The 17,251-nt window shown below is 35.4% G+C and overlaps 1 protein-coding gene across 4 annotated transcripts; it reads left to right on the forward strand.

Moving 5' to 3' along the window:
* Positions 1-996: 996 nt before the first annotated feature.
* On the forward strand, positions 997-16,936 carry LOC143051270 (uncharacterized). 4 transcript variants are annotated; one of them, XM_076224228.1, is made up of 5 exons: positions 997-1,080; positions 4,763-4,934; positions 11,614-11,747; positions 13,820-13,970; positions 16,589-16,936. In XM_076224228.1, exons 1-5 carry the CDS (start codon positions 1,041-1,043, stop codon positions 16,875-16,877), a joined length of 786 nt encoding a protein of 261 aa, XP_076080343.1. In that variant the 5' UTR covers positions 997-1,040; the 3' UTR covers positions 16,878-16,936. The 4 variants fall into 4 exon arrangements, with proteins under 4 accessions (XP_076080343.1, XP_076080344.1, XP_076080346.1 ...); XM_076224229.1 differs by lacking the exons at positions 997-1,080; positions 4,763-4,934 and adding an exon at positions 5,375-5,421; XM_076224231.1 differs by lacking the exons at positions 997-1,080; positions 4,763-4,934 and adding an exon at positions 8,905-8,951.
* Positions 16,937-17,251: the final 315 nt, after the last annotated feature.

The following is a 17,251-nucleotide window of genomic DNA, read 5'->3' on the forward strand; positions in this document are numbered from 1 at the left end:
ATGCTTGGGTAGCAATTTGAATAGAGAGAACATAATTTTATTAATAAAACATCTTCATTCTATACATTTATTGCCAAAGGGTAGCTTGTTTGAATGTAACCTACTTTACACAGTTCTCAAACGAGAGCTTACTTTGGAAGTATATTTATATTCGTTTATAGCTATATTAGCAGGGTTGATTTTTTTCTTAGGTATAACCTCAATTTACTCAATTTTCTTTGTAATATATATACTAGTAGTAACTTGGATATCGTTTTTGGGGACCTTTATAGTTTATTGTTTAGTGTGAGCCAATGCTCCGTGTTGAAGACCGTAATTCGGCCTATGATGGTTTACTTTTACGAATAGTGACTTAGATGGAGAGTTTTCTTATTGGCACTCATACCACATCTTCTTATATTATTCTGCTCATTATTAGTCATTGATATGATCTAATTATTCAAGCAGTTTACTTTGCAATTACTACAAAGGTGATAAATTGTATTATATACAGCCTTCTCCATTAATAACTACTGTTTCCTTTGAATCTTAAATAAGAAATAAGATAAAACAAATGTTTGCGTTATAACGCAAAGGTTTGCGTTATATCGCAAAGGTTTGCGGTACAACGCAAAGGTTTTCGGTACAACGCAAAGGTTTGCGTTATATCGCAAAGGTTTGCGTTATAACGCAAATGTTTGCGTTGTAACGCAAACCATAGGAAGAAAAATTAAAAAAAAAATGTGTGGCGCTAATACGCTTCCGTAATTATAAGTCACCGTATGGTCATTTAAAATAAGTAAACACATGACTGCGTGTAAATGAAAATGTCATTACTAATTGATTGTAATTAAGGAAGAGATGTGCGAGACACAAAAAGCTGTGAATGTTATTTATCCTGGATCGTCTCCAAATCATTTCGATCAGTATCCTTCGGCAACACCTATTCATATTTCTGTAAACACGTGGAGTTCATCATATCACCATATCTAATTACATATTTATAAATTTCAACTTCTGATTAAATGCGATACTTTTGAGACTGGTACAGTGATAGAGTTATGAATATAAAGGAAATATTTTTCATTTCCCTTTTTTGTGGTAAGTACAACATACATTTAGTAAATATGTAGTAAAATGCACCTGATTGTTTACTATCTATCCGATTAAAATAAAATTATAATTTAGTTTTCTCTTGAAATTCTGATTCAAGAATTGATAAGTATTTTATTCTCATCCATATACTAACTTGATACTTTTTCATACAACCGATGAAGATTGGGCATGCAAAATTCCCGGTGTTTCAAATTAACACGAAAAAGAAATATATACATATTCAAAATGTACCTCATATAGATCTTATAGACCTTAAAGAATGTATCGGTTTTTATGGGGCTGGTAACGGCTCTACACTTATATTTATTTTTGTTAATTTTAATTTATTTCCTTGTAAAACACTTGATACATACTTTTCTATATAACCCTTAGCAGTCAATGGACACTGCGCTATGAACACTAATTCCAATTTTGCAAGGGAAAATACAAACAGGAGAATAACTTACATGATGATATTTTGAGACACTTTGAATCTGAGTAAATTTTTTTTTCTAAACATTTTCTATGAATTGTTACAAATGCCATTTAAATTAGAAATAAATTTAAAACAAATGAAAATACACAACTATTTAAATGTTTCGTAGAAGAAAATTTTGAATATATATAAGTGCATGTTTGATCTGCTCTTTTACGGACGTATTATGGTATATATTTAGTCTGTCCGTCCTTCCGCCAGTCGTCAACATGTCGGACAATAACTCTTGAATGCTTTAACCAATTTGCAAGAAATTTTGGTGAATTGTTTACTACTATTGACTTGAGCTAACTTTAGATTTTTATGAATTTCAGATGATATCCTTCTAAGTTATAGGGTTTACATCATTAAAAAGGGGGAGGGAGTTCTATTGTAATAACTGGCCAAACGGGTGTCTTTTACTTTGCTGCCACCACCTGTGTTTACAGGTACACAGGGAACCTCAATAGACTAGAATAACTAGTCTAAAATAAAACAGAGAATGGTTTAAACGCGGGTGTACTTTATATTACTAGACCAACAGGGTTAAAATACTTCTGACACATTAACTTTACTTTATATTTAACAAGAAACTCAAATAGCGAGAACAATAGGGGTAAAGAATATTCAAATACGTAATAGTCTGTGTATCTAAACGCACTTTCTATCGTGTAGTTTATAGAACAGCATTACACTGTAAAATAGAGGCTGCACCTCTATAACCTGGAATCGCATATAAACTAACACTCAAGAAGTGGAAACTTCCAGGACAGTACCATCAGACTATTCCACAAATGAATATTATCTATCTGACAATCGAATAGTCTCTTGTCTCAGTCTAACAAGAAGATCTATTCTCTCATGAGACAGTCTAAGGACAACAACCAGAGACCAGTTGGACAACAATGGCGTATTATGTGTTTTCAGCAAGGAAAAGTAAGATAAATGTGAGCATAAAGATGTTTTATCAGTAAATTCACAGATTGTTCAGTAAACAATATTACACAGTTTCTATCTAAATTATTTGCTACAGTGTTCAATAAACTATTAAATATGCTATAACATTAACATATATTATATCTATGCTATCTTCTAATAAATTATATATTACAAATAACCTTAACTTGTTATATTTAATACTATGACTTCAGCCTCCTGGAGTAAGCACAGGAAGACAACTTCAATCGCTGAGATTGAGATTATTTAAGAGAAATCTAATTATTCTAGCTTCTTACAATTCCTAACCTAACAAATATTCAGGATTTACAAATATTCTCTCTGAATGCTGGAAAACTCAGCAAACAGGATACTTAACAAAATGTCCTTAACACAATGGGAGTGGGAATGGGGAAGGCATGTAACTTTAATCCTTTTACCTTAAAGAAACAGGTTAGCAAATAAAATCTAGCCTGAATAAATAGACCAGCTATTTATATGTACATGTACGTGTACAATTATATTAAATCCATTTTTGATTCTGATCTAAGTCTTAGAATACAAAGACTTATAATGAACAGAAAACGTCCAAAATGTTCTAAACTGCAGTAAAACTGCTTAAACTACATGAAAATCATGATAGAAATATGATAAACTTCAGCTATCAACTGACCGAAAATCTGGCAACATATCCGTAGGTCTGACAAAGTAGGAAGAGCCCCTGACAAACAGGTGCAAGCTTTATATACCCGACGAAGCTATCGGGGTAACTAACGGTTCTTAACGGGGAAACGAACGGGGAACTGTGAACGGGCCTGACAAGAACGAAAATAATCCCCGATTGCTAGAATTAAGTACATAAAAACGTAAACAACATGTTTACGGAACAGAAAAATCATCTTAGTATCATTTACAATCACAAACAATATCGTTTTAATACAATAATCCTGGAATAATCAATCTACAGCCGCTATAGTATTCATACACTGTTTTACGCTAGTACATAAAGTTCACTGAGGTTACACACAGATCACATCATTTGCATAATCAATACATAAAAATCATTGTGCCGGAAATGGCGACTGAAGTGAAAGTGAAAGTTTACTACAAAAGTTATCTCGTTTATACAACAATAAAAATGGTTTTACACTTGGAAAACGGATTACATAGAACACTGAAAACATAATGAATTGAATTAAAAAGGTGAGAACCGGTGTCAAACTTTAAAATAGCCAAACATCGAATCATAGGCGATAACAGGTGCTCGACACGAAATACACATGTTTTCCAAGGAATTTCGCTTGGCCAAGTCATTACACTATTCTCAGACAATAAGTCAAAACGGCTTTGAACTGTTTCGGGAAACTTTGGTGATTTATTTTAATATCTATTAAACTGAAAAAATTTGGCTTTATACATATTTAATATGAGCGTCACTGATGAGTCTTATGTAAACGGAACGCGCATCTTCCGTATTAAATTATAATCCTGGTACCTTTGATAACTAATCATATATAGATAGATTGATTGATTATTGGTTGCTTAACGTATAGTGGAAATTTTCTTGCGTGTTCAGGGCGAGAACAAGTTAACACTAAATGCAATAGGTAGATCTTGTAATAGAGGCCATCCGGGATGATGGTCGGGAAAAATGACTGTCAATGGAACATGGAGGTTTATTGGATAGGGACAGACATTTTGCCTTGCAACAGGCCACCTACGGAACCATCAAAGAGTTGTTGCAAGGGTTCTTAACGTTCAAAGAGCGTGGCACTGTCTTTGCACGATGCATCGGATTTCCATTTCTGACCGGACGTGACTGCAAACTTGTACATCCTGCACAGTCAAATGGAGGCCCCACTTTGGCAAGCGTTTACCCGCTAGTCGGAAAAAAACAAGTTACCATATTCTATTCCCCAGTCACCCTTGGGGGCGGCTATATACATGTAGATAAAAGAAAACATACACATACTTTCAGGTGATCCGGAAGGGTAAGCAGATCCTGCTCCACATGTGGCACCCGTCGTGTTGCGAATGTTATTTTACAAATCTGGTAAATAGTCTAATTCGGTAAGTCACATTCGTGAAAAGGGAAAGGGTATTGCAGTTACGAGAAAAGGAACATATCCGATATCATCTGTGAAACGTTTATTCCATAACGGTCAAACAACTCGTGATGGCGTCCGTAAAATTTACGAAGGGATGATTTCAACTTCGTAAACTATGTGTTAGGCCGTTGTCATTCGTATGCCAGTACAATTACTTATCTTTTAACAGTGACACAAGTGGACCAGACTCTTGTTACCCTTCCGAAGAATAAGTTCAATCCACTTTGTAACGATGAGAAAGCTAGTATCGTAGACTGTTATTATTATGAAGGAGTCAATATAGCCAACCCAGCATCATATATCATGGGTAGTTCTCACTTCTTTCCTGTGTGTGAACTTAGGTAAGTGAGATTCCAGCATCATATATCATGGGTAGTTCTCACTTCTTTCCTGTGTGTGAACTTAGGTAAGTGAGATTCCAGCATCATATATCATGGGTAGTTCTCACTTCTTTCCTGTGTGTGAACTTAGGTAAGTGAGATTCCAGCATCATATATCATGGGTAGTTCTCACTTCTTTCCTGTGTGTGAACTTAGGTAAGTGAGATTCCAGTATCATATATTATGGGTAGTTCTCACTTCTTTCCTGTGTGTGAAGTTAGGTAAGTGAGATTCCAGCATCATATATTATAAGTAGTTCTCACTTCTTTCCTGTGTGTGAAGTTAGGTAAGTGACTTCTTTCCTGTTTGTGAAGTTAGGTAAGTGAGATTCCAGCATCATATATCATGGGTAGTTCTCACTTCTTTCTTGTGTGTGAAGTTAGGTAAGTGAGATTCCAGCATCATATATCATGGGTAGTTCTCACTTCTTTCCTGTGTGTGAACTTAGGTAAGTGAGATTCCAGTATCATATATTATGGGTAGTTCTCACTTCTTTCCTGTGTGTGAAGTTAGGTAAGTGAGATTCCAGCATCATATATCATGGGTAGTTCTCACTTCTTTCCTGTGTGTGAAGTTAGGTAAGTGACTTCTTTCCTGTTTGTGAAGTTAGGTAAGTGAGATTCCAGCATCATATATGATGGGTAGTTCTCACTTCTTTCTTGTGTGTGAAGTTAGGTAAGTGAGATTCCAGCATCATATATCATGGGTAGTTTTCACTTCTTTCCTGTTTGTGAAGTTAGGTAAGTAAGATTCCAGTGTCATACATCATGGCCAGTTCTAACTTCTTTCCTGTGTGTGAACTTAGGTAAGTTAGATTTCAGCATCATATATTATGGGCAGTTCTCGTTTCTTTACTGTGTGTGAAGTTATGTTAGTGAGATTCCAGTATCATATATCATGGGTAGTTCTCACTTCTTTCCTGTGTGTGAAGTTAGGTAAGTGAGATTCCAGCATCATATATCATGGGTAGTTCTCACTTCTTTCCTGTGTGTGAAGTTAGGTAAGTGAGATTCCAGCATCATATATCATGGGTAGTTCTCACTTCTTTCCTGTTTGTGAAGTTAGGTAAGTAAGATTCCAGTATCATACATCATGGCCAGTTCTAACTTCTTTCCTGTGTGTGAACTTAGGTAAGTTAGATTTCAGCATCATATATTATGGGCAGTTCTCGTTTCTTTACTGTGTGTGAAGTTATGTTAGTGAGATTCCAGTATCATATATCATGGGTAGTTCTCACTTCTTTATTGTGTGTGACGTTAGGTAAGTGAGATTCCAGCATCATACATCATGGGCAGTTTTCACTTCTTTCCTGTGTGTGAACTTAGGTAAGTGAGATTCCAGCATCATATATTATGGGTAGTTCTCACTTCTTTCCTGTGTGTGAAGTTAGGTAAGTGAGATTCCAGCATCATATATTATGGGTAGTTCTCACTTCTTTCCTGTGTGTGAAGTTAGGTAAGTGAGATTCCAGCATCATATATTATGGGTAGTTCTCACTTCTTTCCTGTGTGTGCAGTTAGGTAAGTGAGATTCCAGCATCATATATTATGGGTAGTTCTCACTTCTTTCCTGTGTGTGCAGTTAGGTAAGTGAGATTCCAGTATCACATATCATGAGTAGTTCTCACTTCTTTCCTGTGTGTGAAGTTAGGTAAGTGAGATTCCAGCATCATATATTATGGGTAGTTCTCACTTCTTTCCTGTTTGTGAAGTTAGGTAAATGAGATTCCAGCATCATATATTATGGGTAGTTCTCACTTCTTTCCTGTGTGTGCAGTTAGGTAAGTGAGATATCAGCTTTATATATCATGGGCAGTTCTCACTACTTGTTTGAGTTTGAAGTTAGGTGAGATTCCAGCATCATATATTAAGGGTAGTCCTCACTTCTTCCCAGTGTGTAACGTTAGGTAAGAAAGATTCAAGCATCATATATCATGGGTTGTTCGCACTTCGTTCATGTGTGTGAAGTTAGGTAAGAAAGATTCCAGCATCATATATCATGGGTAGTTCTCACTTCTTTCCTGTGTGTGAAGTTAGGTAAGTGAGATTCCAATATCATACATCATGGGCAGTTCTCACTTCTTTCCTGTGTGTGAAGTTAGGTAAGTGAGATTCCAGCATCATATATCATGGGTAGTTCTCACTACTTTTCTGTGTGTGAAGTTAGGTAAGTGAGATTCCAGCTTCATATATCATGGGTAGTTCTCACTTCTTTCCTGTGTGTGAAGTTAGGTAAGTGAGATTCCAGCATCATATATCATGGGTAGTTCTCACTTCTTTCCTGTTTGTGAAGTTAGGTAAGTAAGATTCCAGTATCATACATCATGGCCAGTTCTAACTTCTTTCCTGTGTGTGAACTTAGGTAAGTTAGATTTCAGCATCATATATTATGGGCAGTTCTCGTTTCTTTACTGTGTGTGAAGTTATGTTAGTGAGATTCCAGTATCATATATCATGGGTAGTTCTCACTTCTTTACTGTGTGTGACGTAAGGTTAATGAGATTCCAGCATCATACATCATGGGCAGTTTTCACTTCTTTCCTGTGTGTGAACTTAGGTAAGTGAGATTCCAGCATCATATATTATGGGTAGTTCTCACTTCTTTCCTGTGTGTGAAGTTAGGTAAGTGAGATTCCAGCATCATATATTATGGGTAGTTTTCACTTCTTTCCTGTTTGTGAAGTTAGGTAAGTGAGATTCCAGCATCATATATTATGGGTAGTTCTCACTTCTTTCCTGTTTGTGAAGTTAGGTAAGTGAGATTCCAGCATCATATATTATGAGTAGTTTTCACTTCGTTCGTGTGTATGCAGTTAGGTAAGTGAGATTCCAGCATCATATATCATGGGTAGTTCTCACTTCTTTCCTGTGTGTGAAGTTAGGTAAGTGAGATTCCAGCATCATATATCATGGGTAGTTCTCACTTCTTTCCTGTGTGTGAAGTTAGGTAAGTGAGATTCCAGTATCATATATCATGGGTAGTTCTCACTTCTTTCCTGTGTGTGAAGTTAGGTAAGTGAGATTCCAGCATCATATATTATGGGTAGTTTTCACTTCTTTCCTGTGTGTGAAGTTAGGTAAATGAGATTCCAGCATCATATATTATGGGTAGTTCTCACTTCTTTCCTGTGTGTGCAGTTAGGTAAGTGAGATTTCAGCTTTATATATCATGGGCAGTTCTCACTACTTGTTTGAGTTTTAAGTTAGGTGAGATTCCAGCATCATAAATTAAGGGTAGTCCTCACTTCTTCCCAGTGTGTAACGTTAGGTAAGAAAGATTCAAGCATCATATATCATGGGTTGTTCGCACTTCGTTCATGTGTGTGAAGTTAGGTAAGTGAGATTCCAGCATCATATATCATGGGTAGTTTTCACTTCGTTCGTGTGTATGCAGTTAGGTAAGTGAGATTCCAGCATCATATATCATGGGTAGTTCTCACTTCTTTCCTGTGTGTGAAGTTAGGTAAGTGAGATTCCAGCATCATATATCATGGGTAGTTCTCACTTCTTTCCTGTGTGTGAAGTTAGGTAAGTGAGATTCCAGTATCATATATCATGGGTAGTTCTCACTTCTTTCCTGTGTGTGAAGTTAGGTAAGTGAGATTCCAGCATCATATATTATGGGTAGTTTTCACTTCTTTCCTGTGTGTGAAGTTAGGTAAATGAGATTCCAGCATCATATATTATGGGTAGTTCTCACTTCTTTCCTGTGTGTGCAGTTAGGTAAGTGAGATTTCAGCTTTATATATCATGGGCAGTTCTCACTACTTGTTTGAGTTTTAAGTTAGGTGAGATTCCAGCATCATAAATTAAGGGTAGTCCTCACTTCTTCCCAGTGTGTAACGTTAGGTAAGAAAGATTCAAGCATCATATATCATGGGTTGTTCGCACTTCGTTCATGTGTGTGAAGTTAGGTAAGTGAGATTCCAGCATCATATATCATGGGTAGTTCTCACTTCTTTCCTGTGTGTGAAGTTAGGTAAGTGAGATTCCAATATCATACATCATGGGCAGTTCTCACTTCTTTCCTGTATGTGAAGTTAGGTAAGTGAGATTCCAGCATCCTACATCATGGGCAGTTCTCACTACTTTCCTGTGTGTGAAGATAGGTAAGTGAGATTCCAGCATCACACATCATGGGTAGTTCTCACTTCTTTACTGTGTGTGAAGTAAGGTTAATGAGATTCCAGCATCATACATCATGGGCAGTTTTCACTTCTTTCCTGTATGTGAACTTAGGTAAGTGAGATTCCAGCATCATACATCACGGGCAGTTCTCATTTCTTTCCTGTGTGTGAAGTTAGGTAAGTGAGATTCCAGCATCAAACATAATGGGCAGTTCTCACTTCTTTCCTGTGTGTGAACTTAGGTAAGTGAGATTACAGTATCATATATTTTGGGTAGTTCTCACTTCTTTCCTGTGTGTGAACTTAGGTAAGTGAGATTACAGTATCATATATTTTGGGTAGTTCTCACTTCTTTCCTGTGTGTGAAGTTAGGGAAGTGAGATTCCAATATCATACATCATGGGCAGTTCTCACTTCTTTCCTGTATGTGAAGTTAGGTAAGTGAGATTCCAGCATCCTACATCATGGGTAGTTCTCACTTCTTTACTGTGTGTGAAGTAAGGTAATGAGATTCCAGCATCATACATCATGGGCAGTTTTCACTTCTTTCCTGTATGTGAACTTAGGTAAGTGAGATTCCAGCATCATACATCATGGGCAGTTCTCACTTCTTTCCTGTGTGTGAAGTTAGGTAAGTGAGATTCCAGCATCAAACATAATGGGCAGTTCTCACTTCTTTCCTGTGTGTGAACTTAGGTAAGTGAGATTACAGTATCATATATTTTGGGTAGTTCTCACTTCTTTCCTGTGTGTGAAGTTAGGGAAGTGAGATTCCAATATCATACATCATGGGCAGTTCTCACTTCTTTCCTGTATGTGAAGTTAGGTAAGTGAGATTCCAGCATCCTACATCATGGGCAGTTCTCACTACTTTCCTGTGTGTGAAGTTAGGTAAGTGAGATTCCAGCATCACACATCATGGGTAGTTCTCACTTCTTTACTGTGTGTGAAGTAAGGTAATGAGATTCCAGCATCATACATCATGGGCAGTTTTCACTTCTTTCCTGTATGTGAACTTAGGTAAGTGAGATTCCAGCATCATATATTATGGGTAGTTCTCACTTCTTTCCTGTGTGTGAAGTTAGGTAAGTGAGATTCCAGCATCAAACATAATGGGCAGTTCTCACTTCTTTCCTGTGTGTGAACTTAGGTAAGTGAGATTACAGTATCATATATTTTGGGTAGTCCTCCCTTTTATGGCAATTCATGGTTATTTATAATTGAACTTCACTTGTCTCTTACCGCTTAGCATTTGATTATTTCATTGAGTAAGTGGAAACTAATATATCATTTGCATGGATAATTATATAATGGAAATCGATGGTTGTAATTTCCCACTATTTTTGAATGGTGACATTTTCGCTCCAACAAAATATTAACCAGTTTTTTACACCAGGTGGCAAATTCAAAAATCACAGAAACATAAGAATAAGAAAATGTAGATTTGAATTTCTTTGTTGGATCATATGAATGATCCATGATGAGGTGTGCAGGTAACTTATTTAATACTAATATGATAGGTGTTGGTTGCTTGATTAACGTGCAGTGGCAAATATTATATGCATTGAAGACCTATAGGTGATCTTCTGTAGTTGTCTGTTCTTTGGTCGGGTTTTTGTCTCTTTGACCGGTCCCCATTTCCATTCTCAACTGTATTTTCATGACAAGAATAAATTAACAATTATAGAGAAGACCTCATATTGTGTGTCCCTTCTTTTCCTTCCACAATGAATCAATCTACAAGTCTCTGTGTTAAATAGGTAAATTGCATAGTCGCATTTGTCATCTATTCTTATAATTATTTAGTTCGGATTATTTTGGGAGAAAACCGAAAATAAAGACGTCTTGATATTGTTTCCGTCATCATACCGACTTTAGTCATAAGTCATAGACAAGACTTCTGGTTTAAAACTTACAGATAATTTTCATAAGTCCTCAGGGACAGGAAAATCATTTTCGCGTTTATCTGCATGCTATTGTATATTATGATTATACTACTATACTATATAGAGACTCTCTATATAGTATAGCAGTGATCGCCGTGGAGAAGATACTTGGAATTGATAGGTAATAGTACTATTTATAATATATACGTATGTTCATAGTATACAGAAACGAAAAAATAATGGAATTCAACAGAAAACAAAGAAAAATAACAGAAATTTTCATAAAGGTGGGGCACTGATTGTCTAAAAGGGGTCCCGCTCCAGTCATGCATCATTGATTACCTATATAATCAACATGTTTTCCCTCTAAAGGGGGGTCCCAGCCCACTGAATAATCCTCTATATCCGCCTCTGCATGTAATATTATACTTCTATTATATTCTTGTTTGTTGATAATTGTATGACACCAACTATAGACATATTGTATTCTATGTTTATGCATCAATCTTTCAGAGTACAGCGTGCATTTGAAATAATAAAATTAATGAATAAACTAAAATAGAACAAAAAAAAAAAAAAAATGACAGAGAAATAAATAATAAAGATTTGTGTTGACTTATTTTTTCAGCAACATGACCAGACTTCTAGATTGCTACAATAAAGTTATTGACGAATGTCCAGACTATAGAGACAATGGACCAGACATAATAACCAAAGATACTTTCAAAGCCTTCCTCATAGGAACGTGTAAAAATAAACATGGTAAGTACAAATTACTTATAAATTTTACCACCAAATCTTTATGTTGTTTTATTTTATCATTTTTTTGGGGGGGTGGGGGGTGTCGTGTTGCTATGGCTTTAGTTTTCTGTGTTGTGTCTTATGTACCTTTATTTGTCTGTTGGTTTTATTTCTCTTTTATAGCCCTGGCGTTGCTAGTTTATTTCATATCTGTGAGTTAAACTGTCTCTCTGGTATCTCGTGTTGTTTTGCTAAGTCTTTAGTTTTCTATATTGTGTCTAATGTACTATTATTTGTCTTTCTGCTTGTTTTTGTACTTCGTTTTTTAGCCATGTCGTTGGCACTTTATTTGAGATCTATAGGAGTTTGACCGTCTTTCTGGTATCTTTTGCACCTCTTTTCCAAGCATCATTAATTGTATATGTGCAACAACAAAATCCCTCTTTTACAAAATACCGTGTGCATGACGGGTGATTCATACAAACAGGAGACGCATAAACATGTCTTTTGTATAATTTGCAATTTTAAAAAAAAATATATAAATACCCTCATGACATATAGTTCGATACAAATAATTTAAAAGATCTTTTTAGTTTTGAACATTTTGACGATGTGCCATGTGACGCGTTGCCGGGAGGGGGAGGGGAGTTAATTAAAATACAGGGAGTCCGTCCGTCCATCCTGTCTTGTTAGCCATTCTTGTCAAAATTTCATAAGACCTATAAATTTTTATCAGCAATGTGTCCAACGAATCCGAAAATCAGTGCCGATCAACTATTAGAGTCATGCCTTTTTGGAAACATTATTAACATAGAAACTTGACTTGTTTTCTTTGGATTTTTGTGTTGTTAGGTTGTTTTCTCTTTTGACGTTTTCCTGTAATCTCGTTTTAGCTATGTCGGTGGTCTTGATTTCGAGACAGGCAAACAAAATATTTGTCAAATTATTGATATCTTCTGAGCTTAGTTCCAGTAATTTAGTATTTTGATTTGTAATAAGTGTGCTTATGATACTTGAACCGAATCAAAATAACGTATATGTGAATATCCTGTATTGGATGTCATTGTTTATTGCTGAATTTGTTTGTTGGTAATTGGTTTAAAATCATATCGAGATGAAATAAGTAAGATGTAAGTTACATGTTAATAAGACAGCAACCCATTACCTGATTTATTGTTGAATGCCGCACGTTAAGTGGCATGTATGACATGCAGATTCAGCACGGGAAAACTTTAATCAAGACATATAACAAATTTGTGAGGTTACAGATGTGGGGTTCTCTTATTTCTTTATTCTTCAATTTGTAGGCCATTTGTGTCCATTCTTTATATAGGGTGCCTGTTATTTCCGATTCTTTATATTTTAAAAACCCATTGTTCTCCAATCTTTTTTTTTAATCTAACCTATTTTTCTCTATTCTTTATATGTTTTCCCCATCATCTTCACTTTTTTTGTCCAGTATCCTCTATTCTGTAAACCAAAATCCAAACCCTCATAGGCAGAATCTGTCATTTAGGTTGACCTTGACTATGGGCGGGACATTTTGAAACCAACTAGAAATTAAGGCTTGATAGGACAGAAAACAAAAACCTTACATCAGGGTTCAAACAGAAACCTACATATAAGAGACTATTTGTAAGAGTTCCTTGACGTTCAAAGAGGCGAGATCTTCAATGTACACGCGGCATCGTATTAAACGTTCACAATCCGACTGGACGTGACTGTATATTTATACATGTACACCCAGTACAACGAAACAGAGCCCTCACTTTTGTAACTAACTAAGGGTTTTACTGCTGGACGGATGAAGTCTATGAAAGACCATATTTCTATACCTAAGTCATGAACCAACTAACACCAAACAAGAATTATACAAATATAAGAAGAAGAAATCTATAGTTCATAGTATTGATTGTTACCTCTACATTGTACTTCAAATTTTATTTGATTTTTCAACAGCGGTTTAAGTTTATTTGAAAAACTATATTTCGTTAAGATAAGTGACATTTCTGTTAAGGGTGAAATAATAAAAAATGGTAAAAAGTAGACACAAATAGTACATAAAGGATTAAAAAAGATATATATTTCTACAGTTTATGAGAAAGGTATGGAATGCATTGGGAACAGGGAATACTTGATTAATCAGTACAATAACAAGTTTTGTCTTGCTCCTTCTGTGTACCTAGATAATGTATGGGATGCTTATATACAAATGGGAGACTGGACGTGGGAGAAATACTGCAGGTAAGAAATTAAACATGTTGACTGGACGTGAGAGAAATACTGCAGGTAAAAAATAAAACATGTTGACTAAACGTTGGGGAAATAATGTAGGCATACATGCAATACCACGTGTTGACGGGACGTCGGAGAAATACTGTAGGTTTTATATTAGAAATTCTAATATGACGTCCTTATTACGCTTTGTAAACAAAGTCGTGTTCTAATGAGCACAAAGTATGTTTGACACATGCGCACGAACTTACTGTTTATATTAACGTTATTTCAATCGTTATCCTTTAAAATATATACATTTAAGCAGCTAACATAAACTTTTGTTGTATTTTTTCATAAAACAACATATATTTTCCCTGCACGTAGTTTTAAACTTATCAAATTTGAAATGTAATGAACAGACTCCTCGGGGAGGAAACGGGAATAGCCAAAGATTTTTACGGTATTTTCGTACGCTTTAACCTATAAAAATACAGTATTTGTCCTATTAGAATCGAAATAATTCATTCAAGTCATGCTCTATGCTCATTTTAACATGGGTAGGCATTATATTTGACCACATTTTACACCTCGCTAACGCTCAGTGTAAAATATCGACAAATATAATACCTATCCATGTTAAAATGAGCATAGAGCAACATGGGTAGGCATTATATTAGACCACTTTACACCTCGCTAACGCTCAGTGTAAAATATCGACAAATATAATGCCTACCCATGCTAAAACGAGCATAGAGCATGACATGAAGGAATTATTTCTTAAATTAAACATGTTGACTTTATGTTGGGGAAATACTACAGCTATATTAGAAATTAAACACGTTGGCTTAACGTTGGGAAAATACTATAGGTATGTTTGTAATGCCACGTGTTGACTGGACGTCGGAGAAATACTGTAGGTATATTAGAAATTAAACATGTTGACTATATGTTGGGAAAATACTGCAGCTATATTAGAAATTAAACACGTTGGCTAAACGTTGGGAAAATTTTGTAATACCACGTGTTGACTGGACGTTGGGAAAATACTATAGGTATGTTTATAATACCACGTGTTGACTGGACGTTGGGAAAATACTATAGGTATGTTTGTAATACCACGTGTTGACTGGACGTTGGAGAAATACTGTAGGTATTAGTAGAAATTAAACATGTTGGCTATTCGTTGGGGATATAATGTAGGTGTGTTGGTAATATCACGTGTAAACTGGACATAGAAGAATACTGCAGATACTTATGTAATTACACGTGCTGACGGAACGTTGTAGAATTTTTACCGGTATATGTATTTAACAAAAAAATCATGTTGAATGGACCGTGTAAGAAATACTGCAGGTGCGTAATACATCATTTTGACTGGACGATGGCAAAATACTGCAGATGTTAACTTGTAAGTGTTTCATAAATTTCGTTTAGTCGTTCATCATCAATTTCTTCGTTTGTTGAGATCTTTCAGATTACTCCTTATGTTTTTTTTTAATCTTTACACCAGTTCTAACCGTAAATTCAAATATCCACGGTCCCCACGCTGTAGCTTTCAACCAACCCTATTCCTAGAAATGTATAAGAGGAATTAATACAAATTATATTTACCCCTATACATTTCTAGTAATATGATGGAGACCGTGTTTATTACAGGCGGGGCTTACTTCAATACACGGTTAGTAGTGGTGTTACGTCCCTTTATAAAAACTACACGTTGTTGAGGGAAATTCTTAAAGGTTTCAACAGACGAATAAATCGATGATGAACTATTGAATTAAATTCATAAATTTGTTTTAAAGCTAACCAGTTGTTATTGTTGGCATTTGGTTTTGTATAGAACGATGGAAGTAGGTTCTAAATTATAATACTAACGGTATCGAAAACTGTAATAGACCACACGTTTGTCTAAATTCCACATGTTAAGATAGTCGTTCAGATAAATTCGCTACATATAGCGTGCTAGTGACCTTATACGATATAATTCTTCGTTCTCACCCCATATTGGAATTTACTGACCCCATATATATCGTATTAAGTCACTTACACACTATGTAATATTAGTTTTTCGCTCTCACCCCATATGGAATTTACTGACCCCATATATACCGTATTACGTCACTTGCACACTATGTAACGAAATTATCTTACCGACTATCTTAACGTGTAAAATTTAGACTAGTGACCTATCAAAATGAGCAAGTCTTCAATACAGTTAGCATTAACATGATTCCAACAATGACAACAGTCAACTTGTTAGATTTAAATGTGTTTTCTGAATTTATTTCACTTTATCTTCACTTTCTTCGTCTGTTGAAACCTTTAAGATTTTTTCTCAGTACTGTTTTGTTTTTCTAAGGCGACGTAACCCCGCTACTTACTGTGTATGAAATAAGCCCTGCCTCCTTATTACCTTATGTGGAATATAAAGGGACGTAACTCCACTTCTAACCGCGTATGGAATAAGCCCCGCCTCCCAACTAACCTAATATTGAATATACACGGTTTCCACGAGGACGCTTTTAACCAATCATATTCCTAGAAATGTATAGGAGGTAAGATAACTAATTATACCTGAATAACTTCATGTGCAAATTGTATATCCACTACATGTCACTGTTTCAATTGTTATTTGTATTCTACAGACTGATGGACGAAGGAATAGAATGTTCTATAACAAACGCAGAGCAGTTCGGATGTCCTCAGAGTCTATACGATTTCCTTCGATACTCTTCTTATATCCGATTACCTACAGAATGTCAGAAACCAAATACTACGAATTATAAATGGCTTCAACTGTATACAGAACTACCAACCACACTGAACTCAACAGCTGAATTAACAGCTGATACCGGAACAAACTCTTCAACTGCGATTAATGTTTCATTTTTCTTAGTAGTTGTCGGTGCACTTTTAAATGCGAGATTATATTAACTGAAAATACACAGTGTCATGATTTATATATTAATGTAAATAAAATTAAAAATACTTAATTTATTTTCCTCATTCCAACAATATATCCGTACTTATTATATACTTAGTAGTAAATACAAATAAATTGTATGTGTAAGACAATCATTGGCAAGCGTGCTGTATCAGCCACCCGTGATGATATCAATATCAGCACGGTTGCAAAAGTTTTATCACACCTTTAATCTGTATGACGTCATGTCAAACCTATAATCTGTATGACGTCATTTCAAACCTCCTTATCTGTATGATGTCATGTCACATAAAAAACATATCCGTGAGGTATATGTACATAATAAAGTGTATATGATATGGCTTTTTTAATATCACACACCGTA

Source organism: Mytilus galloprovincialis, chromosome 11 (genome assembly GCF_965363235.1).
Source record: "Mytilus galloprovincialis chromosome 11, xbMytGall1.hap1.1, whole genome shotgun sequence".
NCBI lineage: Eukaryota > Metazoa > Mollusca > Bivalvia > Mytilida > Mytilidae > Mytilus > Mytilus galloprovincialis.

What these genes read in the sequence shown, in the direction of transcription:
- LOC143051270 (XM_076224228.1), top strand. Translation starts at nt 1,041, where the DNA reads ATGAATATAAAGGAAATATTTTTCATTTCCCTTTTTTGTG. An exon ending in TTTCATTTCCCTTTTTTGTG is followed by an intron (nt 1,081 to 4,762) that starts GTAAGTACAACA and finishes ATCTTTTAACAG; the next exon opens with TGACACAAGTGGACCAGACT. An exon ending in ACGTGGGAGAAATACTGCAG is followed by an intron (nt 13,971 to 16,588) that starts GTAAGAAATTAA and finishes TGTATTCTACAG; the next exon opens with ACTGATGGACGAAGGAATAG.